Source organism: Sardina pilchardus, chromosome 12 (assembly GCF_963854185.1).
Source record: "Sardina pilchardus chromosome 12, fSarPil1.1, whole genome shotgun sequence".
Classification (NCBI taxonomy): Eukaryota; Metazoa; Chordata; class Actinopteri; order Clupeiformes; family Clupeidae; genus Sardina; species Sardina pilchardus.
Window position 1 is genome coordinate 25,405,231 of NC_085005.1, and position 23,342 is coordinate 25,428,572.

Consider the following 23,342-nt stretch of genomic DNA (forward strand, 5'->3'; position numbering starts at 1 on the left):
TGGCAACGGTGGGGCGGGGGGGGGGGGGGGGGGGGTTACAGCTCCAGCTCCAACTCCACTGTGTCTGTGTATTACTTGAAAGTGCATCATTTATTCCTAATCTGATAAAGTGTACGCAAGACCAAACACAGTAAAAGGAAGGTGCCAAACAGTTACACGACAGCACACAATGAACTAACATGGTGCCAACTGATCTGTTCCAGATAGCGCATTGTTGTTGCTCGCCGTCACTGTGTTATTTTTTCTGTTCTCTTGTCCAGTTCTCTGTCTTGTCGTGTGTTTTTGTTCAAGTAGCTGATGCTCCGGGCAGGGTCAGTGGTGAAACTCATGTGTTGGTCATCAGTGTGACTGCTGCTCCACGGTCTTTGTGTTTGGCTATCGATTACTGTTTGGCTGTGGGCGTGCTGGTTGGCTGCTCTCCCCTGCCGCCTCGTCGCTCTGCGCTCTGCGATAGCCGCTAGCCGCTATCCGTCGCTGTCCCATTATTGTGTGTTAACTGCCGTTTCGCACTGCCCCGCTGATTGTTGTGCGTCAGCTTAACCGCCGTCGCCCCTGCTCTCTCTCCGCTCGGCTGTTGTCTGCTTGACAGGCGAGGCGCGGGCGGCATGTCTCGGGGGCTGGCGGCTGGTTGGCATGCAGTGGCGTGCTAATAGCCCGGCCCGTATAAATCCTCCTCGCGCCAGCAAATCGAGTTAAAACTGACCCCTGCCAACGGAAAGCTGTAAATCTAATCTGCTCAGATCTCCCATCGCCGAGCGGCCCCGGGACCGGCGAAAAGGCTGCCAGGCACGCTGCTGCTCTAAACTTTCCGATTAGGACTATTGTTGTTGTTGTTGTTGTTATTGTTATTATTGTTGTTGTTGATGTTGATCTGACCAGGTGTATGCACAGATGGTGAAGAGAAATCACACAACATTTGACATTTGACTGTCCAGAGTGTGCCCAGAGGAACTGAGTGCGCAGGTCTTTGGTATTATTTGCCCTCAGTGGTGCCTTCCAGGCAGCGCTGCCTTCAAGGCACTACTCCCCTCAGTTTAGGGGTAGGATGAGGGTTGAGGGGGGGTTAGGGTTAGGATGAGGGTAAAGGTAGTGCCTTTAAGGCTGTGCTGCCTGGAAGGTGCCGTTGGGGGCTAAAAACACCATTGAGCAACCGCACAGGACAGCTGACCTGTGCCTCTGGAGAGTCAGTCAGGGCCCAGCCTGTTCAAGAGCGCCATGTTGTGTGTGTTCATGGCAGGAGAGTAATCACTGCCCAGTCACAGTGCCCATAGACTTAATATGGAGTGTAATCTATGTATGTGAAAGCGTTTTTAAGTGGCCAAATGGGCTAGAAAAATGCACTATACAAATAAACACTTACTCTTTGTGGAGTGGGACTGTGTCTAGTTTGAGCACTGAGGGCTTTGTAGGTTTGAGTGATGCTGTTTTGGTGCTGGGATGTTTGAAGAGTAATCACGGCCCCAGTGCCCGTAGACTTTTATGGAAGGTTGTTGTTATCTATGTCTATGTGAAGTGCTTTGAGTGGCCATTGGGCTAGAAATATGATGCCATTTTGGTGCTTGAATACCGTATGTGAATTAGTTAAAAACCTGAAAACTCATTTTGATTATCATTGGAGGTATCGGTTTGCACTTGGTGTGTAAAATACATCAAACATTGTCAATAGGCTATGTTTTTGTTATTCAGTCAAGTATTAAGATTAACTGAATTGTAGGTGTAATGTAGCCCATTGAGGTGTAATGTAGCCCATTTGGTGAATGTCCATCATACTGGATGTATTCATTTCTCATTAAGGGGGTACCCAATTCATCAATCCAACAAAAAGGGTCATGTTGCTGCTCATGACAACAGTGTTACATAGTGCAGTGCCAGGCATTCCAGGTGCACCTCGTAATGTCAGACTCCATTTTCCATATTCCAGTTTAAATCAGTGCAGAATCAAAATGAGAACCACAATGTGTTGCTTTAACAGACTAGATGCTTGTGTTCATCATAGCATTTCTCCCTCCCTTTGTCTCCTTATCAATAAGGTAGAAGCAGTACGCCGTCGCCGTGGTGAGGCAGATATCACGCTGATTGTTCTGGTGCAGTGTCGGTGGGTGGGTGGGTGGGTGTGTGTGTGTTGTCTTTGTCTTTGTCTTTGTACTCTACTAAGGCGATGCCAGGCTCCGTGAGCCAGACCTGTAGCCTGGCTGGGACCACAGGTGTGAACTTGGAAAGTCGCCGCTCCTGCACTCCTGTGACCTTGGCAACGACAGACGAGAGTCTTGGACATTAGTACGCACCTCACTGCCATCAGCCGCAGATGGGGCCTCTCAAGGTCATCAACAGAGCCACTGGAGCTGTTATTGTTAATGGAGCTGGATTGGGCTAGATAACACAGTGCTATAGTAGGTCTATGACAATACAGCAAAAGGACCGTTGTATGTCAGTTGTATTGTTTTTATGATCGTTGGAAGGCCTAATTGAAATTTGATTTCAGTGTATTGCTCAGTATTATTATTATTTGGAAGTGGGCAATACTCTCCCTTCCCCAGCTGTCCCAATCACCCCTTACCCCCTGAAAGCTAAACCAGGCTTAGACTACAGCACCCTTGTCTTTGGCAGGACACATGTGACTGACTGCCACCCACCCCTTCAGTGGACAGTGGTGCCAGCTAGTGTCGCCACGATACCAAAATCATGACTTTGACACAATACCTGCCATAAATATCTCAACGCTGAAACAATACCCCGGCAAAGTCCGAAAACATCATATTTTACAGACAGGCCTCAGTGTACTTGTTGGCTTGCCTTCTCTATCAGCGATACGTTCAAAATAGTACCAGATTTCACGTCGACCTTTATATTTTATCCGCAAGCCGAGGACTGACTGCAAGTACTTGTCTTGATGATTGCTGCGCACTCACTCAGAGCAGGCTGCTTGACACACCCACTTTCCTAGATGTGAGCAAGGAGCCTGGAGAGCCAGAGCAGTCCACACAGACACAGAACAGTATTATTTTAATAAAGTATCAATTCGAAAAGCCTATGGTTTTTTTTTTTGGCTTGAGGGCATCTTGATGCCTCTCTAGTATCGGTACGTATAGCGTGCAACACTAGGGCAAGCTCCTCTTTGTATGTATGCTGGTAGATGCTTGCCCGGTCTTGTTTGCTTTAGTACCATTTAGCTGTTCAGTGTCAAGCTCACTTCTGCTGCATTTCCAGCCTACCCCCCCTACCACACACACACACACACACGCGCGCGCGTGCGCACACTTTTCCATTTCTTCAGTGTTCGCTAACTTTGTGTTTACTCAACGTGCTAAGTGAATCTGCTTATGTAGGTCATCGAATCGCCCCACGCCTCAGCAGAGCGGCCCGCGCCACCTCGGGAGACCAGTCGCCCGGGCCTTGTTGCTCGAACGCTCCCGACGACGTAGCTCAAAGGACGATCCCGAGCAACTCGAGGGACGCCGCGCCATCCCGACATCAGCGGCGGAGTGGCTTAACACGACGAGCCTTAATGGAGGGAGATTTAATACGGGTGGAGGAGGTGGGGGGGGGGGGGAGGAGGAGGAGAAGGAGGGTGGCTGTGTGTTTTAATGCGTTCACTGCTCTGACTGCAGTGTCCTGCTTTATATGGGAAGGGCTCAGATGGTGGAGTGGAGCCCCGTTCATTTTGTCCCCTGTGGAGCTTTATATAACACACTGTGGCAGAAAACCAAATGTGTGTTGTGAAGAACAGCCTCATAATGTCATTCTCCTATAAGGGACGCTCTTCTCTGCCTCTTGGAATAAATGACCACTTTTTTTAAATGTTTGGTAATGGAATAAGGTCTGTTTGTTTGTTGCCGATTCTGTCACCAAACAGCGCGGCAGGGCCAGGACTCGGCTGCTTGTGAACGTGCTGCAGGGTTTGGTCCGTTGCCCCCTAAAGATTTTTTTTTTTGCTTCTCGTGTGAGTTGCTGCAGTGTTGTGATGAATTGAGGGTAATTACAGGGCTCTGATAGTCCCTCCAGGATTCTGGGTAAGTGTCTGGGGGTTTTGCCTGGCCCTGAGGCGCTTTGGATAGCCTATATGTTCTGCTGCACCCACAGAGATGGACAGCTTTGGTCCTCTGCTTAGGGCGAATGTGTAGACTGAGGATTAGGCTAGCACAGTTCTCACCATCACAACACCGCCTCATTAGTAGAAGAAGCTGGAGAGTCCAACATAACATTGTTCGCCTTTTCAACGTGTGTGTGTTTGTGTGTGCATGCTTGTGTGACTGGGGGTTTAAGTACCACTAAAATGTGGCCATGGTTTGAGCTACGCTATCCCTCCCACAAATAATCAGAGCTCTCAGTGTGGTCTGAAAACCTTCCACTCAATGTTGTTTGTCTGTGTGGCTGGCGTCGTGGATAATCAAGTCAATCAAGGCCAATCAGGTTTTCTTTGTAATGAATTTAAACAAACTGCTTTAGGAACCACAGAACCAGTCAAATGAGTAACACCCCCTTACACACACACACACACACACACACACACACACACACACACACACACACACACACAGATAGATAGATAGATAGATAGATAGATAGATACTTTATTGATCCCAAAGGGGAAATTCAAGAAATACACACACACACACACACTCACACACACACACACACACACACCTCTAAAGAGAAGGGCCTCAAGCTCTATATTTCCTCCCTTCATCCACTTCACATCAGATGGAAAAGGATCCTACTGTGTCTACCTCTGTGTGTGAACTTTTTCAAATGAAAGCAATTTCCTTTTGCCACGACTAAACGCATCCCCCCCACAACAACTCACCGATTGGCCCCGCAGTTCTAAACAAGCGCTCTGGAGTTGAGTGGGTGCAGACCAGAGGAGTCTCCGTGAAGCCAGAGCTGCCTGGCTAAGATGGAGCCGAGCAGTCGCTGCTGCCAGAGTTCCCCATCTGCATGTGCCTCAGGAGAGAGAGAGCAGGACTCTCTTCCCTTTTCACCACGAGATTAGGAAATCACACTGGTACTACAGACGCCATGCAGTGAATTCATAAAGCTGCGATCGAAATCTATTTTTTAAAAATCCAGAATTGCTGATGCAGTTGGTGTGGATGCTCTCTCGCCTTATGACTGGATCATACAGTACTTCTGGCTCTTGCAGTCTTAGGGATGCAGTCTTTTCCAGTGACCATTTTAATAAGGAGCAATCCTGTATGCTGTACTGAGTGACTGAGAGCAAAACGGCAGCAGCGAGGATGATCTACAGAGAAGCCTTCACCCAATAGATCCTTCGCTGTTACGCTTGCCTGTTTTTTTTTATTATTATTATTTATTTACTTTGACAATGACTTTAAAGCCCTTTTCATGTCACAGTAATGAATGGAAGCATCAGAAGGGAACGAGTTGCAGGCTGTACATGTAGGTGTGGTCCAAGGCAATCATTCCAACTCTGGGCAGCCTGTGTTGTGGTGGAATGAATCACTTGGGCGGAAAATATACATTATATTGTGATGGTCTGCTGGGCATATGGAAGGTGGAGGATGGGGGTGGGGGGATGGGGTGGGGTTCTGGCGCTGTAATGTCTATTTGATATAGCCAGAGGCATATTGTTGAGTGAACTGACAAACCGCCGGATAATGTATTTCACTGACTGAAGTCTCGTGTGTGAGCGTGTGTGTGTGTTTGTTTGTCTATTGCATTCTGTCTGTCTCTGTCTGTCTGTCTGCCTGTGTCCGTCCGTCCGGTCTCATTCTTGAGTAGATGTGAGTGCGTGACTTGACACACACTCCAGTGATGTCCCTGGTGTTATGTGGCACTTTTGTGAGTTGACCTGTGGTGGCTATGCAGCACTTCTGGGACATAGAGAGTGTGTGCCCATGTATCTCTGTGTGTGTGTGTGTCTGTGTGTGTGCTGAGGCTATGCACATGTACACACTCAGATGTGATGCATGAAGCGTAAGTAATGGCCTCTGTGTTGTTTCTGCCGTAGCTCGAAGCAGACAGGTGCAATGGCCATATTGCGAGCTGTTCCATCAGGAAGAGAAAGGAGCACTCAATGTGCTTGTGTGTGTGTGCGTGAGCGAGACACATTCCTGCTGGCATGCGTGTGTGCCTGTGGCTTGTGTCTGGGTATGTGCCTACCTTGAATCTCTACTTGTGTGTTGGCCGGTGTGTGTCCCAGACTCTTATGTGTGTGTTGATCTTGCGCTTATGTTTGTGCTCATCCCTGCTTGTTAAATCTCCTCAAATCTCAGCAAAAATACAGGCTTTTAGGGAATAGGCTGGACCGTAAACCCGAACAGAAATGCAGCCAGCAGGGATATTCCGGCTAGGCTTTTTACCCTCCCTGAAAAAAAATGAGGGGACATACTTGGTTAACATTTGGATTTATGGTTTAGTGTGTGTGTGTGTGTGTGTGTGTGTGTGTGTGTGTGTGTGTTTTTCTTGTTTTGTGTGTTATTACCCTCTCATTCAAAGGACCATAGAAATTGGATTATGCTGAGGGCATTTTTTTCCCTTTTCCTTTTTAATAGAAAAGGAGTCTTATCAGAGGAAGTGCAAACACACGCTCTTACAGGGCAGCCGAGGATGTCATGGCAACCCTCGCTGTCAATTTGTTCTCCTGCTGTAGCACTCTTATCGCATTGTGGAATACAAATCCCTGGAAAATCACAGTAAAACAAGAGCCTCATCTGACCCATCTAATGGACGTGTGTAGGGTTCAGGGTTGTGTAAATGTAGCTTCGTGATGATTTAGGTTTGCAGAGATTCTGTTGATATTGGTGGAGATCTTTGAAAAAAACAAATAAATGGGTAAATTGCATAATATGTTTTGTCTGAAAATCCAAAATCAAGATGAGCAGCATAGACTGTGTAATGATCTGTAGGGAGGCGTTATTCCCATCATTTGGGTCAACAGTCTGCGGGAAGGGACCCCCTTGGGTTGCCCGGGATCTGTTTTTCCGACACTAGCAGTGTTATGATGATTTACTTCCACCATGAGCATGGCCATGAATTTGGAAACCACTTTGGCAAAAAAAAAAAGCAAAATGGAGTTGCATCATTTAGCTTTTAATCAGCATCTCCTCAAATTGGCACTCAATTCCATAGCTAATTGTTGATTGCCATCTGATGAGGCATATGCAGCTAGCTTCCTGCTGTTGAGGTGCTTTGTGAAGAATGCCAGTCACCACCAGTAATCAGCTTGGCTCCATGTCCTCTTTTTCCGTTGGTTATTTTGGTACTTCTGGAATACTGTTTTCCATAAGAAGAAATTAAGTGCAATGGCTTATTTTATTAGTTTGTGTGAAGCCGCCTTGCATTCCAGAGAGGCTCCTTGTTTGTCGAGCTTCCTTCAGAGTTGGCATGTCAGATCTGATAACTTTGTACAGCTGTGTTATTTGTTTACAGGAAAACACAACAGCGCTGACTCATGCTCATGTTGGAAACATTTTTGCTGACTGTTAGGCGCATGGTTATCTGCTAAACATCACATTTAAACAACCCACGGCTTATTAGACTGTGCTGTTTCTTACTGTGTTCGGCCTCCTGTTTTGTTCAACTGTTTGGTCGCAAACATGTTCATGAGGTCTTTGACGTGTAGGCTACTGCAAAGTTCTTTCAAGATTTTGAATACTGAATGTTTTTTTTTTGTGAATAAGTAAAGGTTTATCACGTTTTTGATCAAGTTCTTTTTTTTCTCTCTGTTACAGATTCTGCGCGGCTGAAGGCATCTGGTCTTGAACACCCCCGTGGACCACAAAACGATCTGCACAGTTGGTCCCCTCCTGTCATGGGGAGCAGTGGAAGCTGAGTGTCAGCGATGTGTCAGAGCAAGCTGGAGGCCAACCATGACCTCCATACACCCAGAATGGCCTCACCATCTGCTCCCTCTGTCCAGGGAATGTTCTCCCCTCTTGGGTAGCCCTGGGCTGCGCCTGGCCCTCTCATGGAGAAATACAGCACCCGTTACATGTCTGTGATGTTCACCCAGTCAGAAAGAAGATGAAATTTCCCTTCATTTTGATGGCTCTATGGAATACAAAGAGTTGTGAGAGATCGACCCAGATGCATCTTGGGAAAGGCATTGGAGAATCTGCAGTAAGCAGCTGAGGTTCTGCTTTTTTTTTGTTTTATTTAATTTATTATTTTTCCTCCCGCCCTACACTGCAGGCGTAACCTTTAATCTTTTAACCTTTCGCAATGTGGACAAGGTCGCAGCATGGCCGCTGATCCTCATCACGCTGGTGCTCAGTCCGAGGGAGAGTGACCTCGTGCGATCGTGAGCCGCTGCTGCCGTGGCGATGCAGCGCAACGGGGGAATGGCGGGCAACGGTGGTCAGCCGTGGGTGTTCCGTCGCGTCCGCCTCACCTGGCTCAGCTTCATGCTCTTCTTCATCCTGGTCTTCTTCCCGCTCATCGCCCACTACTACCTCACCACCATCGACGAGGCCGGCGGGCCGGACAAGCGCATCTTCGGGCCGCGGCCCGGCGGCGAGCTGTGCGAGGCCAAGCACGTGCAGGACCTGTGCCGCATCCGCGAGTCGGTCAGCGAGGAGCTCCTCCAGCTGGAGGCCAAGCGGCAGGAGCTGAACGGCGAGATCGCCCGGCTCAACCTGCGCATCGAGGCCTGCAAGCGGAGCATCGACAGCGCCAAGCAGGACCTGCTGCAGCTTAAGAACGTCATCAGCCAGACGGAGCACTCCTACAAGGAGCTCATGGCCCAGAACCAGCCCAAGCTCTCGCTGCCGGTCCGCTTGGTGCCGGACAAAGATGACCCCGGGCTTCCCCCTCCCAAGTCCTCGCGGGCGTGTCGCCTGCGGTCGTGTTTCGATTACGCTCGGTGCCCCATGACCTCAGGGTTCCCTGTCTATGTTTACGACACAGGGTCATATCCCTGGGCAGAGAACCTCGACCCGCTGGTCAAGCAGGCTTTTGCAGCCTCGGTCAAGAGCAACATCTATGTGACGGACAACCCGAGCATCGCTTGCCTGTATGTGGTGCTTGTAGGGGAGTTGCAAGAAACGCCGGGTTCCCCTCCCCCCGCTCCTGCCGACCTGGAGAAGCAGCTTCGGGAGCTCCCTTACTGGAGGTCCGATGGCCATAACCACCTGTTGGTGCACCTATCGAGAAAGTCCCTCACGCAGAACTTTCTGTATAACGTGAGCACGGGGCGGGCAGCCGTGGCGCAGTCCACCTTCTTGGAGCGACAGTATCGGGAAGGGTTCGACCTTGTGGTGTCCCCGCTTGTCCACGCCCTCTCGGAGCCCAACTTCCTGGAGGTGCCCCCTCAGGTTCCGGTGAAGAGGAAGTATCTCTTCACCTTCCAAGGCGAGAAGGTGGAGTCGCTGAGGAGCAGCTTGCTAGAAGCCCCACCGCAGTCCTTCGAGGAGGAGATGGAGGGAGACCCACCTGCCGATTACGACGACCGCATCATCGGCACCTTGAAAGCGGTCCAGGACAGCCACCTGGACCAGGTACTTGTAGAGTTCACGTGTAAGAACCGGCCGAGGCCCAGCCTGCCAACCGAATGGGCCTTGTGTGGAGAGCGTGAAGAGAGGCTGGAGGTGTTGAAGGTGTCTACGTTTGCCCTGGTCATAGCTCCAGGGGATGGGCAACTGGTAGCTTCAGCCGGCTGCGGCATGCGGCTCTTTGAGGCTCTCGAGGTGGGCGCCATCCCCGTCGTGCTCGGAGACCACTCCAAGTTGCCGTATCATCATCTGATACGATGGAGCGAGGCCACCATCATTGTGCCCAAGCCTCGCATCACTGAGCTTCACTTCCTGCTGCGCAGCTTGTCAGACAACGACCTGTTGGCCATGAGGAGGCAAGGCCGCTTCCTGTGGGAGACCTACTTCTCCACCTCGGAGACGGTCTTCGGCACCATCCTGGCCAGTATTCGCACGAGCATACAGGTCCCGGCAGCTCCAATCAGGGAAGAGCCGGCGCAGGAGATCCCGCACAAGGCCGGTAAGCTGGCCGGAACCGACGCCAACCTGGCCGACAACGGCGACTTGGACCTGGGCCCGGTGGAGACGGAACCCCCGTACGCCTCGCCGCGCTTCCTGAGGAACTTTACCTACACGGCGTCCGACGTGTACCGCACCTGGAACCGGCCACCGGGCCCCTTCCACCTGTTCCCCCACACGCCCTTTGACCCCGTGCTCCCCTCCGAGGCCAAGTTCCTGGGTTCCGGCACCGGCTTCCGACCCATCGGCGGCGGCTCCGGAGGCTCGGGGAGGGAGTTCCAGGCCGCTCTCGGCGGGAACACCCCTCGCGAGCAGTTCACTGTGGTGATGCTCACCTACGAGCGGGAGGAGGTCCTCATGAACTCCCTGGAGAGGCTCAACGGCCTCCCGTACCTCAACAAAGTCGTTGTCGTCTGGAACTCCCCCAAGCCGCCCTCGGATGACCTTATCTGGCCGGACATTGGGCTGCCTATTGTGGTGAGTGTGCCGTCCAGTGCCAGACCCATTATGCCATTAAATTCGCACTATGACTCACAAGGGGCCAGTTAAGTCTATGAGCCCTGCTGGCTGACCCAAATCACCCGTTACACATAAACTTCAACCTGTTATTTTGTCCGAGCACTTTAAAGGAGCCATTGTAACACCTACGTTGTTTGCCTCTGCAGATGTTTTTTTGAAGCAATTTCTATTCAGAAGGCGGTGAGCCAACATTGCACTTGTTAACATTGATAAAGGCAAACAATGAAGTTTCTTTCCATGCCCACAGCAGGGTTGGGTTTTTTAAAAAGACTCATCCCGCATCTAAAGTAGCCCATGTCCCTAGCCAATTGTTCCCTAGGTGTATAGTTAAATATTAATAATGTTGCTGTTTGCTTTCCTCTGTGCAAGCTGCGGAATTGTCGGAGAGAGATGCCAGTTTGAATGACATTTCAATAATCATGGAGCATCTGTGGAATGTAAATCCTATAATTAATTAAAGCTGTCTTCATAAGAGATTTCAGTCATCATGTAACTGGTCTCCCTCCCCCGCTGTTTTATGTGCTTGCATTTTTTTCCGAGCAGCAGCAGCAGCGGTGCTTTTTTCCAGCTTCTAGAGTTTTTAGGCCTTCAGCCCGCAAGGGAGAACCTTTGCTGTCATATTTCTTTCATTGCAGTATTATATGCTTGTTCTATGTTGAGGAGCTGTGACAGAAACTCTCCCCTAAAACTAACTCACCCCACCTCACCCCACCCACCCACTCTCTTTCAGGTGGTGCGCACGGAGAAGAACAGTCTGAACAACCGCTTCCTCCCATGGGATGCCGTGGAAACGGAAGCCATCTTGTCCATTGACGACGATGCTCATCTCCGTCACGACGAGATCATGTTTGGCTTCAGGTGAGTGCAATGCTTGCTGGGAGAATGCAGAGCTGTTGTAGTGGTAACGTATGTATTTATCAGCGTTTATTTGATAAATTGTAAACCCAAACATGAGTTCGGTGTTCGAACACGTCAACTAAAACATGGGTTCTTTGTGCTGATGATGAAGTCCTGTTCAGTTCACTAACCATGTCTTGAATATGCACCATATTCACACCATATAATGTACAGTAGCAGTGTCATCTGGGATGGACAGTGTGATGCAAAATAGTATTTTGTAATTTGTATTTTATTGGGTTGAAGAAAATGGCTTCATATTTTGTACCAAAATACTTTATAGGTGTGTATTTTTTGTAGTTTGGATGCTTTTGGTGACGTGATGACATCATAAAAGTGCAAAACAATAGATATAGCCTCTGGTGCTGTCTTAGTGATTTGCCCAGATTCAGGAAGATGATTCAGTTTAAGATGAGTAACATGTAGGTTGCTCACACACACAATACACTCCATCTCTCACACCAACCTCAGGTTTCTAGAGAACTTTAAGCATCAATTTCTTTTGAACTCATCAGTTCCTCAAATCAGCAGTATACATAGAAACCGTTACTTTCAACATTGCTCAAAAAGTTGCCTCATTTCCTTGGTATTAGCACATTATGTATAAGCCACAGAACAGTGTTTTTTGCAAGTTAAAATAAACAAAACCATATTAATGATTAACTGCCCCCATGTATTAACCTCATAGCTGAAGAATTTTTTGCAAAATCAATGTACAAGCCGTGGCTAGTAGTTGGGAAATTACGGTATCATCCTAAATATGCTTATTGGCGTTGATAAAAAAAAACTAAAAGGGTCATGAATCATGATCCTCCCTGATCAACAGCATTACACAGTGCAATAGCATTCTGGCTTTGTATGTACAAGATCAGAGAGCCCTCACTCTCTGTATTATAGGTCAGTGTACCATGAGTTTGAATCCTTATTTTAAGGTTAGTAGAACTCCATTAGGTTGCTTTAAGCCCACATTCTGTGCTTCTCAGTAGGTTCGATGGTTAGTTTGTACCACTTGACCAAGTTCAGTTGTGACTTCTTGAGTAGATCTGATACAGTAGTAGGCTATGAGATGTGACAGGCGGGTCAGCATAGTTGATCTGTTGACTGTTGGTGATTTACGGCGTGTCTCGTCTCGTAGGCAGTGAAAAGCTGCTGCTCAAACACCGCCAACTTTATCAGTGTAGTCAGTGTAGTGATGAAGGAATGGATTATGATGATGGTTTACAGAGTGATTTCATGCTCCCTTTAAAGAGTGTTTTTTAAGCAATAAGCCCCGAGAGGCCCTAGGTTCCACTGATTTTATAGAACAGCTAAAAACCCCTTTAGCTGTTTTAAAATCAGTGTAACCTATGAACTCGGGTGGCTTATTGCTTATCTAAAACGGATGCTACATATATCCGGCAAAATTTAATGAAATAAAGGCACAGCAACGAGAAATGTAACGAATTATTCATAAATAATCATTCTTCCGCCAATAGATATATTTCCTCTATCTGAATGGTTGCCAAGCAACGTTGAGACAAAGCTTATTTTGTATCAAGTTATGGAAGTGCAGTAATAAAGAGCAAAATGCGGTCATGGTGTATGTTTGTGTTGGATGTTACAACGGGATTGAGCTCAATTCAGCCAATCATAATTAAGGACGGGATCTATCTGTGTTGGAGTAGTATTTTCAAAATGCAAAATTACAGTGTTTTATTTTGATACACTTACAATTAGAGTATTTGATATTTTAGTGTTTCAGCTGTAAAGTAAAAAAACACTGCTCATCCGTGTGAGGTGCAGGATTAAGAGTAAACTTGATATTTTAAGGAAGAATCCGCACACTTCAAGTCTTTGTGCAAATTTTTATTTTGAAAAACTTTACTGAGTGTTGCAAGCTTTCGGTCGTTAGACCTTCATCAGGCAGAGTGAGAGTGTTTCAGCTGTAGCCTTTCAGATTTATTGAACTTTCAGCTCTGCTCTAAATGTCCGTGCGGCTGTGCTGCAATGTGGTATTTGCTCAGGGAGATTGTTTTCAATGTATGGTACTCCTCCGTAGAGGAAGTGAGAGTATAAAGCGTGTTAAAATGAGTCATGTAGAATCGGTGCGAGTAGCTGGCCTGGCACCCTGCTGTTGCATTACCCGTGTTGGAGTGCTGCGAGGACATCCTTCAGCAAACATGGCCGCTCTTTCAGGTGGTCCAGGAAGAGTCCGGCTTGGCACGGCCACGGACGCAGCCCCGCACCGGTTTGATTTGGCCAACACCCAAGGGCTAGCAGGTTAGGAGGAAAACCGCAAGCTATCCTCAGGAATGGAAGTATTTTCAAAAGTAAATGTAAATGTAAATATTTACCAGCCACCCCCCCCCCCAAAAAAAAAAATGGCATTTTGTGTCTTTCATCTGCCTGTGGGAGTCGGTCCCTGTTTTTTTAAAAACTTTTTGGCGAGTTCTGCAATTAGCATGCGAGCGCCGGCGCTGTGTACACACACACACACACACACACACACACACACACACACACACACACACACACACACACACACACACACACACACACACACACACTGTCCTGCGCTCAGGGCGAACTATCTCTGTCTGATCCCATCTGCCCCGGGGGCCTGTCTGGACACGCCGCTCACTGCTACCAGGAGGGGGGGGGGGGGGGGGTCATTTGGCATAAATTATCCCCAAGTGTCTCGAGGGGGGGGGGGGGGGGGGTGGATCGCATCACATCGCATCGCTCGGAATGCAGCCCAGTGGAGAGTTTACAACTTAGTGTGTGAAAGCCCTGTGTGTGTGTGTTGTGTGTGTAAACAAGATGAGACGATAGAGATGGGTTTCAAAGGTGTGTGTGTGAGTGAGAGATAAAGAGAGCGGTGTGTGTGTGTGAGCGTGAGTGAGAGAGATAAAGAGAGCGACGTGTGTGTGTGTGTGTGCGTGTAGAGGGTGAAGGGGAAGCTATGTGAAGTTATAACATACCTTTGCAGGTGGGGGTCTTTAAGAGGCAGTAGGGGTCACTTGAGTCGGGGAGAGAGAAAGGAATGTGTGGCATCTCACCTGATAAGTGCAGCACAGGTTAACAACCCCCCTCTGTTTGATGCTAGACCATATGTTCCTGCTTCCACATTTTACAGCTCTGTCTGTGTGTGTGTGTGTGTGTGTGTGTGTGTGTGTGTGTGTGTGTGTGTGTGTGTGTGTGTGTGTACACACATCCATACTCTTTTACTTTCGCTTGCAAACAGGCTTGAGCATGTTGGTGCATTTATTAGTGTTTTCAGCCCTCTGTCTCTCTGTTGAGTGTGTGTGTGTGTGTGTGTGTGTGTGTGTGTTGAATGAGTGAGTGAGATGAATGCATCCTCCTGAGCCACTCCTTGGTGAAGTGATGGATTCTAGTGCAGTTTGCTCAGAGCAGAGACACCTCAGGGCTCTGAGGAGCAGCCGGCACTCACACAGCGAGCACTCACAGGCCACTTAAAGCAATCTCAATCACCAATCAGCCTCGCGGATGCTCAAGGGAACAACTGCACTGAATGATGCGCTGCGTCTCTCTCCCCTCTCACTCTCTCTGTCTCTCTCCCTCCCCCCTCTCTCTCCCTGTCCCTCTCTCTCTCTCTCTCACTCTCTCTGTCTCTCTCTCTCTCTTTCTCTCTCTCTCTCTCTCTCTCTCTCTCTCTCTCTCTCTTTCTCTCCTCTCTCGCTCTAATTCTCTCTCCCATTTTCTCTTCCAAATGCTGTCAATTTTCTCTTCCAATTCTTGCAATCTGTCTCTCTATCTTCATGCTCGTTTCCTTCCTCCGATGTCCCTCCATCTTTTCCCGTCTTTCCCACTCTGTTCATTTGTCTGCATCTCTCTCTCTCTCTCTCTCTCTCTCTCTATCCATCCATCCCTCACCTCCACCCCCCTCTCATCAGGTCTCTCATTTTCCTCTGCTTTCTCTCAACCCATACAAATCTACATGGCCATGACTACCGCAGTGTTGCTAAGGCAATGTGTGTCATAAACAAGTCTCAAATTCAAATTCAAATTCAAAAAAGCATATTATAAACAATGAAATCAGTGAACTTTAAAAAACAAAAACTTAAATAATACTAGAAAATGAAAGTAGATAAAATGAAATGATCAATAGATTTCTTTTCTCTCTCTCTCTCTCGTAGGGTATGGCGGGAGGCCAGGGATCGTATTGTGGGTTTCCCTGGCCGCTTCCACGCCTGGGACGTCAATCACCAGTCCTGGCTCTACAACTCCAACTACTCCTGCGAGCTGTCCATGGTCCTGACCGGCGCCGCCTTCTTCCACAAGGTACCCGAGACGCCATCGCCTCGAACACCACACCACAATACAATCCTCACCCCCACCCCTACCCCTCTGTCTTGTTAGGTCAGTAGGGTTCTCAAACTACGGGCCGGCCTGCGATGAGGAGACTGCTGGGTCCGCAGTAGCCTTGGCCCTACCATACTGTCGTACATTCATAATGTACAGAGAGTCTGGCCACTTTACATTGCGAATTACTTCCTTGATTGCGGATACTCTGTTGATGTTTAAACCCATTGGATCTGCCCAGAGCCACTCAGATCTGCCACAACCAATTGCTAACGTTTGGTGGTGACGTCACGTGACATGCTCAAACTAGCGCACAACCTTAACGTCATCGTTCTCAGCTACTCCCTCTGTTCGCTGATTGGATCTGCACATTTTTGTCTCGAGAAAACCCTTCAGAAAGCACAAGTCCCTCCACATATCCGTGCCAACCGTTCAGTTAAAGCAGCTGATTCTAATGAGCGTAACTCTAGCCTGGTAGAGCAGCTAATTGATGAGATCACTTGTGTTGAGTGCACAGGTAGAACTAACACATGATTGGACTTTTACTCTCTGAAGCTGCAGTTTTCCACCTCTGCCACAGACCCAGACAACGTACTGAAGGGAAATGAAAACTGAGCGGAAGTGCGTAGGAAGGCAGAGCCAGGCTGGGCCCACAGAGCCACGGAGTCCAATGATGTCCGGTGGGGTGGGTGGACCCTACGACCCCAAAGTCAAAGAATTTTGAGAGGCTGTACTAGATGCCAAAGCAGGCCCCGACTACTCACCGCCCCCCCCCCCCCCTCCCACACACACAGACACACACCACACCCAACACACACACACACACACACACACACACACACACACACACACACACACACACACACACACACACACACACACTACCCCTCTGTCTCCTCGTTAGGTCAGTAGGTTTAAGATGAGTCTACCCCAAAGAGAATGTTGGCACAATGTTGTGAAGTGAACCTGTAGAAGCCGGTAGCCTAATAAAAGCAGACAAGCAGCCAGACGAGTGGAGGGTTCAGAAGAGGGACGCCAGTACTGTGCCCTTGAGCCAAGCACTTAAGCCAGAGTTGTTCTGGGGACTCTGGCCCTCGTAATAAATGACATCTGTAAGTCGTTTTGGATAAAAGCATCAGCGAAATGAATAAGTAATAAGTAAAAAGCTAGCCCTGTGAAGCCCGTTCGTTGTTCGCTCTCTGTGAAAGTCATGCATTGCAGTGTGTGTGTGTGTGTGTGTGTGTGGTGGTGGATAATCCTTGATCTTCATTCACACATTCCTGCTACCAACTGGCTGTACACGGGGATTTGAGTTTGGTGTCCACCCCAAAGCCTCGGGTCCCCGGCCGGCCACTGAGCTGGACTCTAAGCTCCTGCAGAACAGTGCGCCTGTGTTTTGGCATTCGCACCGCATGCTTTAGTGCCAACCGTAAGAGTCCGCCCCTGACGTGGTGAAATTCATATTCATGAAACACGGTTTACAATAAAAACCACACACGCTCATTACGTGCAGTGCAGTCTTCATTTCAGACAAAAACGCCTTGTGCCAAACAAAAAAACTTTTATGCGCAACTTATTTGCTTAATTATTGACATGAGTTTTCGGTTGCTTTCGGCGGACGTCCGTAGTCCCTGCTGTGAAGGAAAACATTCCCTATAGATTCCATATAGATCCTTTCTCCGTCCGCTCCGAGGACATCTGCCACCTGTCTGCTGAACAGCTGCACGCCACAGCACCTGGCTGCCCAGGCGGTGAGTCATTGCGCTGGAGAGGCTCGACGCCGGGAAAATTGCAATTCTCACGGAAAAAGTTCACAGATGTCAAAACACCCATTTCTTGCCGCGGAAACCGCCATCCGTCTCGTCACCTGTCGAGAAAGCCTTTCTCCCGTCCGTCCACCCACTCGCTTTCTCGCTGTCCTCGGTGAGGGATAGTCTGTCGGATGTTCTGTGGGTTGCTGTCGTACGTTTTTCTTTTTCACCCCCCACCCCTCCCTCCACTCCCGCCCCCACACCACACCACACCACACACCCCCCACCCCCCACCCTCAAGTCCCTTTTCTCTCCTATTTTGTTCTTATGTCTGTGTCTTGATAGAATATCTCCCTCGCCCTGCTGTTGCCCGGGCAACCTGGTAATGGTGTGAAACAGCGCTTTTGTGAATGTCGATGGTAGTACAGCCGAGCCCTGATCGTGTCCGACACAAGCGATAACGAATGCCCTGTGTGGGAAGTCCAAGTGTAAGGTCCCAGTTGCATCGTGGGTAAAGGCAGCTTCGGGCACAGGAGAGTATGGCTGTTTGTCTCTTCATAGTTCTCGGAAGCAGAGCGTGTTTTACAAAAATTTCCTTGGAGTGCCCTTGATGTGTTTTCATTTTACAAGCCTACAGCACGGTGCAGTATCTCCCTAAAATTACACCCTTGATACATTTTTATGTAAACATCTCCACTACGGAAAACAAGATGGGTGTTGCACGAGCAGGAGGGAGGTTACGTGTGTGTGCATACGTGTGCGTACGTGTGTGTGTGTGTGCGCCTGTGTGTGCACGCTTATGTGTGCACATGTGTGTGTATTGTGGCTGTAGGGCTTGTAAGAAAAGCTGAAGGTAGCGTAATGTAGCGTACCGTAGCTTGGTTTGGTGTGTGCGCTCTAACACGTGTGTGTGTATTGTGGCTGTAGGGCTTGTAAGAAAAGCTGAAGGTAGCATAGCGTAGCTTGGTTTGGTGTGTGCGCTCTAACAGACTGAGTCTGGCTCAGGGACAAGAGTCACCGGTGCTGATGGGCTGACAGATGGACTCCACTGAGGGCCGCAGGGGTGGAGGTGGATGGAGCAGGAGGAGGAGGAGGGAGAGGGGGAGGGGGGGGGGGATCAAGGCCCTGGAACTGACTGACTGCAGTGCGGCAAGAAGGCCCTGTGCCATGCTGGGACCCAGTGGGACTTCCCTACCTCTAGCACTCCCTCTCTCTTTCTCTGTCCTTCTGTTTCTCTCTTTCTTTCTGTCTTTCGCTCGCTCGCTCGCTCGCTCGCTCGCCCGAGTCATGACAAATTGGAATTCTTGTGTGGGGTTGAGCTGCGAGATAGGTCTACCCCCCCCCCGCCCCCCCCACTCCACATGGCTACTATATGAGATCAGTCTCTCTTGCCCCACTCTACATGGCTACTATATGAGATCAGTCTCTTTTGCCCCACTCCACATGGCTACTTTATGAGATCAGTCTCTTTTGCCCCACTCCGCATGGCTGCTCTGTGTTTATGGCCCCTCTTTTTGTGCCTTTTTTTCATCCCAATCTCCATCTGTCAGGTTATCTCTTCTTCTGTGCCTTCTGCCTCCTGTCTCTTATCTCTCCCTCTCACATACTATTGCTCCATCCATCCCTCTCCATCTGTCTTTCATTGAACCTACACTCTCTCTCTCTCTTTTTCCATCTGTCTTCTTCTTGCTCTCTTTCTTTTCTCTCTTTCTCTATCCTTCATTACACCCTTATTCTTTCCATTTCTGTCTTACTCCCTATTTCTCTCCATATTTGTCCTCTTGCTCATCCTTTTTCATAGGCCTACTGTTATTCTCTCTTTTTCTTCTGTCCATCTCTCTCTCCCTGTCCTTCTCCCTCCCCTCTTTTTTTTAATCATGAGTTTGTATTGGATGCTCTAATGTGTTGGTATGTTTATAAGGGTGCAGTTATATTGTATAGATTTTAATACTGAGTGGATCAATAACCTAGTCTTTTCCACACCCCTTCTCTCTTTCTCTCTCTCTCTCTCTCTCTCTCTCTCTCTCTCTGTGCCTCTCTCCCCCTCTCTCTCTCTCTCTGCAGTACTATGCCTACCTGTACTCGTATGTGATGCCCCAGGCCATCCGGGACATGGTGGACGAGTACATCAACTGCGAGGACATCGCCATGAACTTCCTGGTCTCGCACATCACGCGGAAACCCCCCATCAAGGTCAGTGTGGGCACTGAGCCAGCCAGTCGTGAGAGCGCGCACATCTGCACATCCCCAGAGAGCACACACACACACACACACACACACACACACACAGAGAGAGATAGAAAGAGGGCGGAGAGATGTGCATGGGGCATATGTTCATTATATACACATGCACAGAAAGAGGGAGAGATTCATAATTCACAGAGCACGTGTATTTATCAGACACACACACACACACACACACACAGACACGGCCCTATCTATAAACACACACTCCAATAAAGAGAGATTCACAAAGCACATGTGTTTATGACACACACACACACACACACACACACACACACACAGATAGACAGAGGGTAGAGGGCATGGAGATTTATGCCCAACACATACACATGCACAGCAAAGGGCAGAGATTCATGAGTCGCAAAGCACGTGTATTTATCACACGTACACACAGAGAGAGAGAGAGAGAGATAAAGAGAGATACACAGAGCACATGTGCTCATTTCACACACACACACACACACACACACACACACACACACACACACACACACCGGTACACAGATCCAAAACACATGTCCTTATTTTACATAGCTCTGACTAGACACATCTGCTGGACGGATTAACCTCTGAGCATAATGCACGAGTTTGCAAGCTCGTTCCCAGCAGCCTGTCTTCTGCCCACTCCACACACTGATTCCATTTGCGCATTGTCTCCAGAAACAAAAATGTTGCCCGTGGCAGAGTTTTATTGTAATCACCAGACACAAAACTATCATTTTTATTCCACGTATTTCGCACAATACAGACTAATTTCCCCCCCCCCCCCAACCCTCCACACTCAGTGGGTATCCGAACGGAAATTTCCATGTCGCCCCCAGTTCCACCCCCGTGTTTTTTTGTGTATTCAACAATACTATCTTCATGTAGGAGGATTATGCTGGAGGATTTAGGTAAAGCCCGTCTGGCTTTGATGTCCCAGTGTTGAGCTGTGGTTGGAGACGAGTGTCTGTGGGCATGTGTGTGTGTGTGTGTGTGCGCGTAATGAAATATGATGAACAAGATCTTGTGCTATTAGTCAATGAACATTTCTCATCTCCCTGTGTGCCCCTCCTCCCCTTAGAAATCCATAAATAGGATTAATGCGTACATGGCCTACACACAGATGAATATGTACGTACACACACACACACACACGCGCACGCACACACACACACACACACACACACACACACACACACACACACAGAGAGAGAGAGAGTGGTCCCATATGGATTGTGGAGAAAAGGAAATCAATTGCGCTTGAAATACAGATGATGAAACTTGAAATAGATGGAATTTGTATTCAAATATGGTTTAATAGGTTTTGCCGTGAACAGCATCACATCTCTCTCTCTCTCTTTCTCTCCTTCTCTCTCTCTCTCTCTCTCTCTCTCTCTCTCTCTCTCTCTCTCTCTCTCTCTCTCTCTCCCTCTCTCCCCCCCTCTCTTTTGACTAAAAATACTCAGATCATTTATGGAAATTTGAACACAGAAACAGACTTTCGTCATTAAGAAAAGAACAAAATGACAGTGCAATGCAAATCAGGTCTTTTATTGTCTTTGTAGATGTGTGGCTTCCACATAATAATTTGTCACGTCAACTCTCTTGCTCTCCTCCCCACTCTTTCTTCTTCGTCGTCATTTCCCCCCCCCCCACCAGTTTTGAAATAGATGTCATTTGTATTAAAAAAAATGTAATAGGTTTAGCAGTGAAAAGCATTATAGTTTTACTCTCTCTCTCTCTCTCTCTTTCTCTCTATCCATCCATCCCTCACCCCCACCCCCCTCTCATCACATCTCTCATTTTCCTCTGCTTTCTCTCAACCCATACAAATCTACATAGCTATGACTACCGCAGTGTTGCTAAAGCAATGTGAGTGTCTTAAACAAGTCATAACAAGCACGCTCCAGAAAATGACCAGTCCTTGCTTTGTTCTCTCGCCCCCCCCCCCCCCCCCCTCCCCCTCAGGTGACCTCTCGCTGGACGTTCCGCTGTCCCGGCTGTCCCCAGGCGCTCTCGCACGACGACTCGCACTTCCACGAGCGGCACAAGTGCATCAACTTCTTCGTGAAGGTGTACGGCTACATGCCCCTGCTCTACACGCAGTTCCGCGTGGACTCGGTGCTCTTCAAGACGCGCCTGCCCCACGACAAGACCAAGTGCTTCAAGTTCATCTAGCACACATGGACACTGCAGAGGACTCTGCTGCAGTGGATGATGGGAGATGGAGTATTTAATTTGGTACGGAGCATAGGAGCAGGGGCACACTGGACTACATGTAGGAGAGAATATGTGAGCGATGTTCTCAGACTCTGTGCTCATAATGGGAGTTGTAATATTGGACAAGAAAAGAAACTGTTGCCAAGAGAAAAAAAATATCTTTATTTGTGTTTTTCATTTTTGTTTTGTTGCCTTTCCCCCCCCCCCCCCCTTCTTTATCATGTCCGCTTCTGCGTGTTTCCATTGGCAACCACTACAGTTTTGCATCCGCATCACTTTCTGTTGGCTTAACTAAGCTGATATCAGTACACTAAACAGGCTGTCGGACGTGCTAGCAGAGAATACTGAGCATTTCAACTGAGACTGACCTGTTGACCCCCGACCCTACGGAGCAGGGCGGGGGGGAGCGGCCAGGCCTCCCCTGGGAGATGCAGCAAAGGATGATGGGAGAAAACCCGAGTGCAAGGACAAATGGACCATGTCCGACGCTCTTGGAATTGTAACTAACTTCTTTTTTTTTTTTTTTTTTTTAAAGGTTGTGTTATGATTTTATATATTCTACTTGTATATGAAAAAGCACTGATGATGGATCTTACTTGGCGATTAATTTTGTTTGTTTGTGGTGTTTATTCGTGTAAAACGATGTGTATGCGTGTGTAACAGAATTACAGACCCTGAACCCCCACCCCCCTTCTTCCCAGCATTCACTGTACTCCCAACTTTCAGCAAATTTGTTCCGGCTGGTCATCTGGCTGTTTTTTCAGAGGTGTGGTCCTGTGTACTTCTGGGATGAATCTTGAATGCTTCTTGGCAACAGCATTCTAGCATTCTTAACCCAGAGCTGCACAAGCTGAAGGAGGTGGAGGAGGGGGAGGGGGGGACGGAGGGACGGAGGAGGTGGAGGAGGAGGTGGAGGAGGAGGTGGAGGAGGAGGTGGAGGGGACAGAGGAGGGAAAGTGGAAAGGCGCTGCCAGAATCTCATTTCTTCTCCTCCATTTCCCCATTTGACAAGACAGCCGGTAATGTAATGAAATGAAGAATGTCAACCAAATTTAGACACTGAGGGTAATTTGGCTTATGCTACCGTCCTCCCCCCACTCCTCCTCTCACTTGTCTTTCCCACTAAACATCAGCCACACTCTCCCTCTCCCCCTCCTTCCTTCTTTCTCTCCCTCTCTCTCCTTCCTTCTCTTCCTCTTCCTTCTCTCTTCCTCCCTCCTTCCTTCGCTCTTCCTCGCTCCTTCCTTCTCTCTCTGCCTCCCTCCTCTCTCTCTCTCTCTCTCTCTCTCTCTCTCTCTCTCACTCTCCCCCACATCCTCCTCTCCCCCTACCTGTATCATCTGGTTGGACAGGTGCTAGCTCTGCTGACACACCTCTGCAGAATGCACCACTGCTGCTGCTGCTGCTGCAAAAGCCTCCTAAGAGATTTCATGTGTTTAGAGCTAAGAGTGGAGGAGGAGGTGGTGAGGGCTGATCTCTA

General features: G+C 48.6%; 1 protein-coding gene across 1 annotated transcript in view; it reads left to right on the plus strand.

Moving 5' to 3' along the window:
• Window positions 1-22,549, plus strand: part of extl3 (exostosin-like glycosyltransferase 3) — a 37,994-nt gene extending 15,445 nt beyond the window's left edge. Inside the window, exons 2-6 of the mRNA XM_062550532.1 lie at window positions 7,692-10,424; window positions 11,197-11,324; window positions 15,500-15,644; window positions 19,481-19,609; window positions 21,611-22,549. Coding sequence (XP_062406516.1) covers window positions 8,283-10,424; window positions 11,197-11,324; window positions 15,500-15,644; window positions 19,481-19,609; window positions 21,611-21,820 — 2,754 coding nt within the window. The 5' untranslated portion in view covers window positions 7,692-8,282 and the 3' untranslated portion in view covers window positions 21,821-22,549. The remainder of the gene's footprint in view (window positions 1-7,691; window positions 10,425-11,196; window positions 11,325-15,499; window positions 15,645-19,480; window positions 19,610-21,610) is intronic.
• The last annotated feature ends 793 nt before the right edge of the window (window positions 22,550-23,342 follow it).